This window comes from Uloborus diversus, chromosome 10 (genome assembly GCF_026930045.1).
Source record: "Uloborus diversus isolate 005 chromosome 10, Udiv.v.3.1, whole genome shotgun sequence".
In the NCBI taxonomy this organism is placed as follows: domain Eukaryota; kingdom Metazoa; phylum Arthropoda; class Arachnida; order Araneae; family Uloboridae; genus Uloborus; species Uloborus diversus.
Window position 1 is genome coordinate 4,904,855 of NC_072740.1, and position 12,373 is coordinate 4,917,227.

Below are 12,373 nucleotides of genomic sequence, written 5' to 3' on the forward strand. Positions count from 1 at the left end.
TATAAATTTATTATAGAATGATATCATTTTGTCTGTATCAATTACGTCATACTTTTAAAGTTCGATAAAACGTGCAATAGTTAAAAAATGCATATCAGAAAATTAATTCAAATGATGTACTGGGAGATAAAAGTTGGCACTTATTGAATACACCCCCTTTAAAACTAAGTCGGTAATTTCCTTAAAATGACACGCTGTGGTTGCACGAGTCAAAAAGGAATCGATACTTAATATTTGCATCTGGCGAGCTCATGTAAGAATGATGTCTGTTCCACATCTCTGCCCTATCTTTTAGTGCGAACCCTTAACATTAGATTACCTTTGTACGAGAGAGGTGGTTGGTTCATTTCCAGTCTTTGGCCTGGATCGCCTTGGTGAAAGACAGTAGTCCTAACGAATACACTAAATGGGAGTCTATTATCATCCTATAGTGCATTATAAAAAATTTTGAGCTGGTATACTACGATGCACTTTATACAAGTTATAAAAAAAATATTGCGCATTATGACAGCGTTAGTTACTTCCAAACATAAGCTTAAAGTTCTAATTATAAAATTAATCGTGGTTTTAAAAGTTAACCCAACTTCAGGTCCCCTTTGACAGCCCTTTAAGAACTACCGGACGCTATCAACCATTAGTTAGAAAATAGATGTAAAGACTGACACCTCATGCAACCCTCGTTAATACGAGTCAACTTTTTGAACTAAAAAATAATAATTTAAAAAACCAAAAAACACGCTTTAATAGCAAAATAAACTAAAAAGTTAAAAATAATCATTGGATGACAAGTATATAAAGTAATTGACCAAACACTTAATTTTACTGCAATAAAAAAAGCATGGGGGCTGCTTATTTACATTTTTGCATGGATAACAAGTGGAAGAAATTTAAGACAACTGATAAGAAGCCCCCCACGGTTTTTTACTATTAGAGTAAAATTAAGTGTTTGGTCAATTACTTTATATACTTGCCATCCAAAGATTATTTTTAACTTTTTAGTTCATTTTTGCTACTAAAGCGTGTTTTTTTTAGTTTTTTAAACTATTATTTTATTTTTTACTTTTTAGTTCATTTTGCTACAAAAGCGTGTTTTTTTAGTTTTTCAAACTAAAACTTATTTGAATAAACTTATTTTATTCAAATAAGTTTTAGATACAAATATTGCTAACACTTGTAACTCTTAAATGAAATCTTTGTGCGTGTGTTCGATTTTTATAATGGAATGTATCTTAGTAATCTATTGCATTATTTGCATCAGAAATTTTGCATGCTTTCTGGTAACAGAAACTTACTTTTTTCGAATGTCTTTTCATCCATAACCTCATTTCTTTTGCGTTGAAAACGGCGTTTCTTCTAACGCCGAAAAACGTGTCAACACACGTTGTCATTTCTTATTTTCTATTTATCTACTTGGCCAGGCGACTTATCTTGAAACATCTCGTCTTCCCTTTTCCATTTGCGAATTATGAATCTGCTTGAGTGTATAAGGTTCAAACTGAACCAAAAATTTTTTTATGAAGACCACGAATTTTATGGATTTCTAACAGGTTAGTCCCTTTTCAACAGCAAAAAAACGTGCTTCTGATATTAATAAAAGACGCACGATTGTAATATCTTTATGAAAAGAGAGGAAACTGGTGTAAAATCATCTCCAGAAAGCACAACAAAAGAAATCACAGACATCCGACAAAAGCGTATGTCTTTTGTCGGATGCCTTTTCATCCATAAGCTAATTTCTTTTGATTTGAAAAAGACGTTCCTTGTTACGCCGAAACACGTGTCTGCAGTAATCCGCAATTCGTGCTATTTGACATTGTTATTTCTTATTTTACTTTTCATTCACAAGTGTATTTATTTAACTTAGACAAATAGAGTTTTTGTTGCATACTGAGTAGTTTATGGACTTAATTTTCAATTTGTTTCCTAGTTTATGTTGTCTTTTGTTGCCATTTTTGTTAGTTTATGAAAATTTATTATAATATGTTACAAATAATAGTAATAAATACTTAAAAGCAGGTAACTGGTATTTTTTCACAAGTGCCGAAAACCACTCTTTGAGCAAAGTTTATAGTCAAAATATGTAAAATTTGAAACATTAGCCATAGGTCTGTCAACTGATTGTGTTTCAATGACAAGAAAGGCTTTTTCTCCAGGTAGTTTTATATCTTCTGACTCTCTCTTGGCGCAAGCATTTAATAATCTTGAAAGTCATGCAATTTTGTGATTTCTGCATTTTCAGTCAAATATTTCGGTTTCGCCAAATGTCAACCACACAAATCTTTCTCTTTTTGGATAATACTCTATGGTATGTATTTACTGAAATATGTACTACTGTGGCTCACTGTTGGCGCAAGAAGATTCCGACGGTCTAAGTTGCAGAAAAAAACTTTTTTTGGTACAGTTTGAGTGACCCCTGACCTTTGCGAAAGGAGTCAACCACAACTAATTATGTAATAACAGATTTCGAGGATGTAGTAGAACATAAAAAAATTGCCAATGCCACGGTTCACTCTTAAAGAAAAAAAGTATTGGCCTCTGTAAATCGCTATGTTTTTCTTGAATAAACGAACTAAGTTTAACTTTGACTTCCAAAAACTTTAATTTTTTTTTTTGGAAAAATGAAAAAACACGTGTTTAGTAGTTTTAAATAAGGGACATATCCTGAAAATTTCAGCAAAATCAAAAATGTCAACTATCCAGCCCGCCTGATACTTAAAAATACTGGCTCTTAAGCTAATAAAAGCGTGTTAATTAGAATAAACTAATAACTTATCGTTAATAAATTAATTTGATTATAGAATATTGCATTGTCGTCGGGTCTGAGGTTGCATTCCAAATTTAAAAAAAAATCCGATCACAAAAAGTGGGCGAAAATTGAGTTGTAAGATTACAAATTTAACTTCGGTGTAGTCGGAATTAGAACGCACGCCCAATGATTCCCGGAGGTGGACGTCAGTGAAGACCCGCACCTTAGACCGCTCGGCTACGAACGCTCATAAAGTGGTGGAATGTACTAACAGTAATAAGCCACTCTTAGTCCAGAGGAGAGTTACTCACAAACATACAAGTGAAGCTAATAAAATCGTGTTAAAAACATTGCTTTTGCATGAAATGATTATTTAAGGGTTCTCGATGGAACGCGAGACCGCGAAAATCATGCAGTTCTAAAAGAAATCTCTAGCAAATAAAATCTCAATGCTGTGCATATTCTTGCGATTTTGTCAGTCCTATTTGGTAAAATCACCAATTGTTTAAAAAAAAAAAAAAAAAAAAAAAAAAAAAAAAAAAAAAAACGAAAGAAAGAGAGAGAGAGAGAGAGAGAGAGAAAGAAACACATATCGATAACACCGCCGGCGAAGAAGTAATTAGCTATTTCCAAAGCCTCCGATTCTGCAGAAATAAAACCCTTTACTTTGTATTGCATTTTTCTGCACTGAATCTCTTCCACTCTCTACAGTTATGTCCCTCTACCTCTGAACAATCGTCCATAGACATTCATTAGTACAGTAAGAACTAGATGTAAAAAAGAAAATACGAGAAATACCGAATTCTTAAAACTAAGAGCTTGAAAAATTTCCGGCACATTTGAATAAACTGACTTAAAAAAAAAAAAAAAAAAAAAAAAAAAAAAAAAACTCGCAAGTGCAAAAACGAACCATTCTTATGTAGTAGAGCAAAAGTTGCACACTTCGGTTATTGAATTTGTTTTATTTTCACTTTTTCAAAAATATCTCTCAAAGTTATATTAAAAAAGCAGTTATAATAATAACAAAGAAAAAAAAATATTTTGAGTATGAACCCTGTAATAAATTTCACCTTTTCAAAAAAAAAAAAAAAAAACAAGGGTTGAAATACTTAGTCCTTAAAGATTGTCACTGCTGTGAAATCAACTTTTCCATAAGAAAATTCTTACTCCAATTTAAACAAAGGGTGAGCTTCCCCCTCTTTCCATTTTCCCCCCGTTATGGGAATGTTTTTTAATGCCTTTTGATTGAAAATTGCTTACTTTCCGCTTATTTTTAAACTAGATATTTTAAAATTATTGATTTATCATTATCTATCCCCAAGTTAGAAAGGATTAAAGAGTTTTAAGTGCAACTTTTTAAAGAAATCCCATGTAGTTTTTCTGATAATAACGAAGTATATGGATCTAGGCAGAAAAGCAATCGTTTGAACACTGTAGTTATTGAAATAAAATTTTTGTTTCATTATAAAGTAAGAACAAAAATATGATTTACATTGAAAAAAAAATATAATCGGTTAAATATTCTTTTGAAAATTTTTAGCAATTATTTATTTATATTTACAGAGTCATTTATAACTGAGCATTTTTAAAAAGTACTCAAAATTGTAGTATCATTTCAGAATCCTAATATAAACTCCCCAAGATAATCGAAATGAGAAAAAGAGCAAGTCAAAAAGTGAAAAGTTTATTAGTGTGCCCGAACAAGTTTTGCTTTTCTTGGGATATTCTCACACGACAAAATTGTACTGAAAAATTTACGGAAAATCAGTGACAGGACACAAATGAAAGAAATTCAAGGCTTAATTTCTATGAAATCAGTGTGTTCTGCAACATAATATAGATTTGAGCGCAAATAGTCTAAATTATCTAGAAACAGAAACCGAAGAACTGGATCTCAAGTCGCGTAAAACATAACTATGCATCCCGGGGTTCTCTCAAATTTTTAGCACCGAAACGTTTGATTTTATCCTATACAAAACTGTAAATAAGATGGAAGGTGGCGATATAAAAAAATATCAATTAGTGAACTGCATTTGTTGCATGGAACGTAATGGAAATAAAATACAATGAACGTTAGATGGTAAAATAAAAAATTGTATCAAAAATGAATTCAAAACAGTGTGCGAAACATCGCATAAAAGGAACATATTTTCAAAGAAAGGCAGTAACGGAATGTAATTTTTTTTCGTACTGCAAGAGAAATAATGGCAGTTATGGTTAATAGTGGCTTCCTTCGTCGTTGCGTTTTCCAATTGAGAGAGAAAACTATTAAATACACATAAAACTTCCTTCAATAAAAAGAAGCTACTGCTAAGTTACTATACCTCATTTGTGAACATCTCTGTAATAAGGAAAAATCGGGAAGTATTACATTTGAAGGAAATGACTACTAATCAGTTTTGTAATGGATACACTGGTGGGCTCCGAAGCCCAACATTAATGAGCTCCGCTGTTGTTGCACCCCATTTGTAAAAATCTATTGCGAAATAATAAGTACAGGAGCTGAGTTTTAATACAAATTAAGCGCAGAGATAAGTTAATAGTTACTTGAACTCTTTCTTAAAGTAACCATCAAACATCCTTCAACAGATCTGTAACCATCAGCTCTCAGAACAGCTGCCCAATTTTTATTGAGAGGTAGAAAAATAGAATAGGAGTTTACTTTAAAACTGCATTTCTGTCTTTGCTCATAGTTACTTCAGCAACTTTTCCTCAACGTGACCATCAAACATCCTTTAACAGAACCAATTTTCATTCAGTCGTAGAAAATAAATAGCAATTTACTTTGACCCTTAAATGCATTCTGTTGTCATTTGGCAATATAGCATATATCGCTCATTTGGAAGAAAAGTACCGCAATACGAAGAAATCAATTTTACAGGAGAAGCGTTTGAAGTTGAACTCTTCAGGCAATTTGTATTAAGAAAAGTAAGTTTGCTGTGCTCTCCAGTGGTTAATATTTAAATAAAAAACCTGTTACTATTTTCCAAAGAAGATAATGTCCTTTGAAGGCCTTTAAGCGAAAAAATAGAAAATTAACAATTTCGTATTGTGGCATTCTTTTTCCAAACGAGCAATACGGTCTTCTAGAATACTATAAGAACTAATTGAAACTCTGTAGTTTCCAATAACCATTCCAAGAACATACTCACTGAAACTGTTATTAAATCAGTTTTAAACTTGTAACTGTACCAATCGTATTGGAAGGAAACATGTAATTATTTTCTCGGAATTTGCCAATGTAGGGCCCTTGAAAATGCTTACTTCTTTAAATTTTATAACGAATAAATTATACTACTGCTTAAACAGTAAGGCATTTATACAATCTTTATTATTATTTTACGGTATTTGATGGTAAATTATTCGCTGTTTTTTCTGTTAAAGTCCGATGTAGTCATTGTGGTTGTTTAACCATAAACCATCCCTAAATTTAACTGTGATTTTTAAATTATTTCTCTCCTGATTTAAACAGATGTTTAAGGCCAAAGAACATATTTTAAAGTGTTTAAAAACATTTTTTAAGGGTTGAAACTATTTCTATATTTTTTCTATCGTATTAATAATAAACGTTTCAGGGATCGCGATCCATAGAGAATTTCACTTATAAGTTCTTAAAAGCTTTATTGTGTAAAGCAAACCATTCCCTCGAACCGAAGTCTCGACAAAATACTGTAAGTGGAAAGCCTTTTCCACTTGGCTGGTTGCACTGCTACTGCCTCAGCAAACTATTTATCGAGGTAGAAATAGTTACGGAAATGTAATGGCTACTCAGTGCAAATAAATTATGAAATAGAAATGCTATTTTATCTAGAAGAGCGTGTCCAATGAAGCGATTCAGTGTTCAATCATTTTGAGGCGATACAAAGGTATGGTTTTGGAATTGTTCAAAAATTAAGCACCGTTTTCCTGATTACTAAATCAACGGTTCAATAAAATTTATTTGAAAAAGTGATAAAAAGAAGTGACATAATAGATTTTTTGGGAAACAAATGCTAAAGTCTGGATGCAATGTGTTGTTCAAAGCAGATTTTTTTCCGTTTAGCTATTAATGGGTACACATGATTTTATGGTTAAAACACTCGCTTTTAAATACAAAATTTTGGAAGAGAATCTGTGTGGTTTAATACCGTGTTTAAAATTACTCATAAAAGCAATTGAAAGCTATTTTGACTATCGAGGGCAAGTGTCACAACTTTTGAACTCTTCGAAATAAACGGATCATCGGACATACAACACTCAGATTTTTGAGACTAAATACAGTAACGGTGCTGTAGATTGGTATCGTTAAAGAAGCACGGACAGAATGCGGCAGTTTAAAATGGAATATTTTTAATTAATGAAATTGCTAACCCCAAATAATGATTATCGCTCAAATACGCACCAAAATAAGCAAACATAGTTCTTTCCACCCCCATTATACATTAAATGGCATACCAAACAAATGAAGCAAAGAATTGAGAAAAAATGCTGGCAACATCTAGAATGACAATAAGAATTCTAAACTGATCTGTTTGCTATCCATTCAGCACTAACAAAACTTGGTGATTCAGTTTATGCTTGATTTTCCGAGCTCATTCGGAGGGACAACGAAAAAAGTTCACAAAAAATTTGGTTCGAAAAATTGAAACGCATTGAAAACTATGGTGCAAGTACGTATATGTCCTACATGAATTTTTGCAATACTAATTGATATTTTATATTTGTTTTGTGTCAAATTAAAAAATAAATAAATAAATAAATAAATAAGTAAAACGTCTAAACACAGACATCCAAAAATTCATATCGTATATATAAGATCAAGGTTCAAATTTTAAACATTTTTTTTTTCATAGAAATTAAAGCAAAGACGGAGGAGGATGAATTTACGATATAAATGAAAGGGATTATCTGATTTCCTAAAATTTCCTATTTCTGGTGCTTTAGTTCTTAGAAAAGAGCTACTTTATCTTTGTGTCAAGTTCATAAAAAAGAAAGTTTTGACATTTCCAGTTCGTGAGAAAGAATGAAATACACTGTGTCATTGGAGGACTTTTCGGAATACATAGTTCGTAAAATCGCGATTGTTCGTTAGTTAGAAGTTTTTAAAATCAAGCGTCAACTGCATTTTCAAACAAGAGTTTAATAGAAAAAATAGATTTCGTTTTCTCAGTGAGATAGTTTTCGAAATAGCTGCATGCATTTTTCCTTATATTTGATTTCCTACGTATCGCATAATGTACCAGTTCAGTTCTTTTGATAGTATGACAATAGTTTAAAGCAACATAATACTCATGTAAAGAACCCATCTAACAATGTACGGAAGTAAATAATGTGCTTACTTTTTGACGTTTAAGTGTAACAACGGATACAAATAGGTAGGGAACTAAACAAATAGTTTATACATCGGTTGGAATACGTTGCACTGGAAAAGACAGAAAAAAAAAACTGCACAGGTACATTTATCATTGTCGAATTGCAAAACGAAAATTACATGCTATACATTTTTTTAAAACTATTTTCAAGCGATGACTTGACGTTTTTACTAAACAAAGTCCATCATTCTGAACTATACAAAGTACTTTGGAATGTTATCATACGGTTTCTTGTTTGACCATTTTAGACAACTGGTCAAGTTTTACATTTTATAAATGAAACGCACGTATTTTAACGTAAAATATGTAGTCTTCCTATGTGTTGAATGTTAACCTAATACACTCACCGAGTTGAGAAAAAAGGTACAAAATGCCTTACTATGCTTCATTGTCAAGCATTTCGAAAGAAACAGTTTGTGCAATACGGGGAAAGCGGCCAATTTCTCCTGCTCGACTATTCGGAAGTGTTTTCAGTTTGGCCTAATGGATCATAAAAAACATTCCTAAATGTACTTTTCAAACACTTCATCCGTCTTAAAACTCTTTTTTTATCCATAAGCAGGGTTCGAAGTTAGGACACGAAGGTGAGGCGTCATCGGCACCTATATTTTTTTGTTTTAGTTACTAAAGCGTTCTCTGCTTAGGCGTTGCGTAAAAATGAATCATATTGCTTAAGCGGAGCCACTTTCTGCTAAATCTTATGATAGTTATGTGTTTGTTACAAATAATATCTCAAAAAATTACAGCTTTATTGACATGGATAAATAAGCAAACAGAGCCTGAAAACCAATTTCTGTTAAACACTTTTGCGAAGTGGACTATGTCAATTAGATGCATGCATGTGTATTGATTGTATTTTCATTAGCGCTCTACAAAATAAAAAATAGGATAAGGCTGATGACACTATAATGCAGTCTTTTTCTAATCATTTTCCAAAAAAGTATTCAGATTGTAGTAAGTCTAATACGAAACAATGGGCGCGAAATAGACATAAAAGTCTAACACAAAACAATATTAAAACGATAGTAGTCTGCTAATTATATTTTTAAGAAAGTGAAGCGTCTAAAATGAGAACTGGATGTAAAAAACCGTCGTCAAAATAAAATTTTTAACTGCAAAATACGCTGATTAGTTCATAAGTCGGGTTTCGAATAACTGTCAAGAAGGAATTAAGATATTAACTACAAAATAAGTTCATTTATGCATAAGTCAAGTATCAAATAGTTAATGAGGAATGAAACGTTTCACTGCAAAATACGCTCATTCGTACATAAGTCTGGTATCAAACAGCTAAAAAGATGGAATCATATGTTTAAGTGCAAAATGCGTTTATTTGTACCTAAGTCTAGTATCCAAATGCTAAAAAGATGGAATAAAATTTTTAAGTTCAAAATACAGTGACCTCTCACTTATACGCGACCAAAGGGGACAACGAAATTTTCGCGCACAAGTGAGATTCGCGCATAAGTGAAAACCCCCAAAAATAAACTTAAATACAGTAAGTTATCAACACTTATAGTAATACTAATAGTACAATACTGATACTAACGAATAAATATGCACATAATTTCCATTTTTGCATTGTAATTTAATAAAAATGTAAAATTTGAAGTTGCACGTTTTGTCAATTTTTATACACTGTAAAGTATGTAAGCGAATTCCACAAAACCTAAAAACTGTCGCGTGATCAGTGTCATAGTCTGTGGGGATACAAAAGATCCTCGATAAGCTATGTCAATGTTTTCCGCTTCATCACGACTTTTAGGAAGGTCAACCTTTTTGCATGTAACCCGTTCTCCCCTCTCGATGTCAATCACAACACTAACTGCACCCCCAATCGCACACTTGCGCGAAAAAAACGCGTTCTTGGAAACATTTTGAACATTGGAATAAAGGTGTGTGAAAGCATTCTAAGAGACATCAAGAAGAGTACAAATCTTCCGATAAGCAAATCGTGAACAGGCGATTTAACTAAAACTTGAAAAATTTTTATCGCGCATAAGTGAAAGGCGCATTTTAGGTTTCGCGTATAAAGGAACAAGAGTTAACATTGTTACATAAAAAGTAGTCGAAAACTTTGTACTGCATAGTGAATAAAATATGACAACGTATATAAAGTACAAATTGAGAATGGAAAAAGGTTAAAAAACCAGCAAACAGCTGTTTCGGCACTCTAAAATACAAGTGCCACTGATGATGGCACTTGTATTTTAGAGTGCCGAAACAGCTGTTTGCTAGTTTTTTAACCTTTTTCCATTCTCAATTTGTACTTTATATACGTTGTCATATTTTATTCAGTTAACATTGTTTTCCTATATCGCTGGCCGGGCTCGTGAGAAAAACGCGCATAAGTGAAAAACGCGTATAACAGAGGTCGCGTATAAGCGAGAGATCACTGTACGTTCATTTATGCATAAATCGGGTATTAACTAAAAAGAAGGTACTTACCAGCACCATACGATGCGTTGATGTTGAGCGTGAGGGTGGAATAGTCCAGAGAGTGGAATCATCGGCTCCGAGGTGGAGCAAAGGTGCCGCACCACATGACAGCGAGGGAAGCAAGCAGTGGGAAACGTGTCTCGTCGGCGGACGCACAGCGAACACTGAGCAGGTAAACCTTACCGGCAGGCAGCAGCTGGGGTGGCAGCTTTTTCCGGATTCCGCCTCCAATCGGAGCGGTTCTCTCCTCATCCTCCCTTACACATCCACTTTTCTCGCTTTGCAGCCTCTTCGGACAGCAAAATTATTTCTTTCTTCTATAGTGCCGTCTTGGGGCTCTAATGACAAAAAAATAAATGGATTTTTTTTTTTTTGAGCAATCACGATTGCTTATTGTTCTCATTTGACTGTTTTTGAGGTCCTTTGATTTTTCCCACCGCCACCCTCCGCACCATCACCGTCGACGGGCTCCTCACGATGCTGCTCCTATAGTGGAAGCCGTCTCCACGTTGCATCTACGTCCTACACAAACGCACATACATACACAACTACACACACACACGCACACAAACACATACACGCACGCGCACACATACACGCACGCACACACACACACACGCACACAAACACATACACGCACGCACACACATGCACACACACAAACACATATACACACATACAAACACATACACACACGCATACATACAGACACCCACACATACACACACAAAAACATACACACACATACGCACAACTACCCACACATTCATGCCTGCACACAGACACAAACACATATGCCTACACACACATACACATACCCCACACACACACATTCATACACACAACTACCCACACACTTATGCCAGCACACAGACACAAACACACATGCCTACACACACATACACATATCCCCTACACACAAACACACATACCCCCCACACACAAACACACACGCCTACATACACACCCTCGTGATTGCGAAAAACATAATTTGAATTCAAGATGTCAAAATTCAAATTTACTTTTTATTTTTTGATATTTTGATTGAAATTGATGATGTGTCGCTATTTGAATTTAAAAGCAGAATAAATTTCGTACGTACACTTGCGTTAACTTCCTTCAAGTTTGAGATTTGCTCACAATGTAAAACACTTGAAACGTTTCATATCAAAATAAGCTCAACCCAATTCAAAAATTTAATAGGAGAGACAAAAAGCATTTGACCGCTCTGTCTACTTCCTTTAAAGAAAAAGGAAGAAAAGTTTGAAAATCACTCGGCTTATGACTTCATTATTAATTTATGTTTTAAATGAGCAGCATTGTCTAATGATTTACAGATAAAACTGATTTGGATTGAGCTGGTTTTGAAGAACATCGACCTTATTTTATTTTCATTTTTTTAATTTCCCACACAAATTCCAACTAAATTCATATGGTTTTTCACTTTTATGACATGTTCTATCCTGTACAACCAAAAATGTGAGATGATTTAACAATTTCTTGTAATAATGTTGTTGAAATTACACGTTTGTTTCCCCGTACGTTCTGCAATTTTTGTTTCAGAGCAACCTTTTGAAATATTTTATCTATGATGTTATTTATATGACCCTGATGAAAATAAAATGTTTTCAAACAGCTAATTTTTCAACGTCGAGGATCGAGAATAGTCCGGTCAATTTGGACAATGGAAATAACAAAAGTTCCGACAGAGCCCAATTTTTGTGGAGACCACGAGTTTACCATGACAAATAAAGTGCCAGAAGTCCCCATCGATCCCATATGTGCTAAAAAAACTTATTTGGGGTCAAAGGTCAAAATTTTAGGGGTTTTTTTTTTT

General features: G+C 33.5%; 1 protein-coding gene across 2 annotated transcripts in view; it reads right to left on the reverse strand.

The window, feature by feature from the left end:
* The window catches only part of LOC129231239 (uncharacterized), a 165,599-nt gene extending 154,754 nt beyond the window's left edge, over nucleotides 1-10,845 (reverse strand). Inside the window, exon 1 of one of the 2 annotated variants that reach the window (XM_054865511.1) lies at nucleotides 10,546-10,845. In XM_054865511.1, coding sequence (XP_054721486.1) covers nucleotides 10,546-10,788 — 243 coding nt within the window. In that variant the 5' untranslated portion in view covers nucleotides 10,789-10,845. The remainder of the gene's footprint in view (nucleotides 1-10,545) is intronic. The other variant, XM_054865512.1, reaches the window with a different exon arrangement.
* Between the last annotated feature and the right edge of the window lie 1,528 nt (nucleotides 10,846-12,373).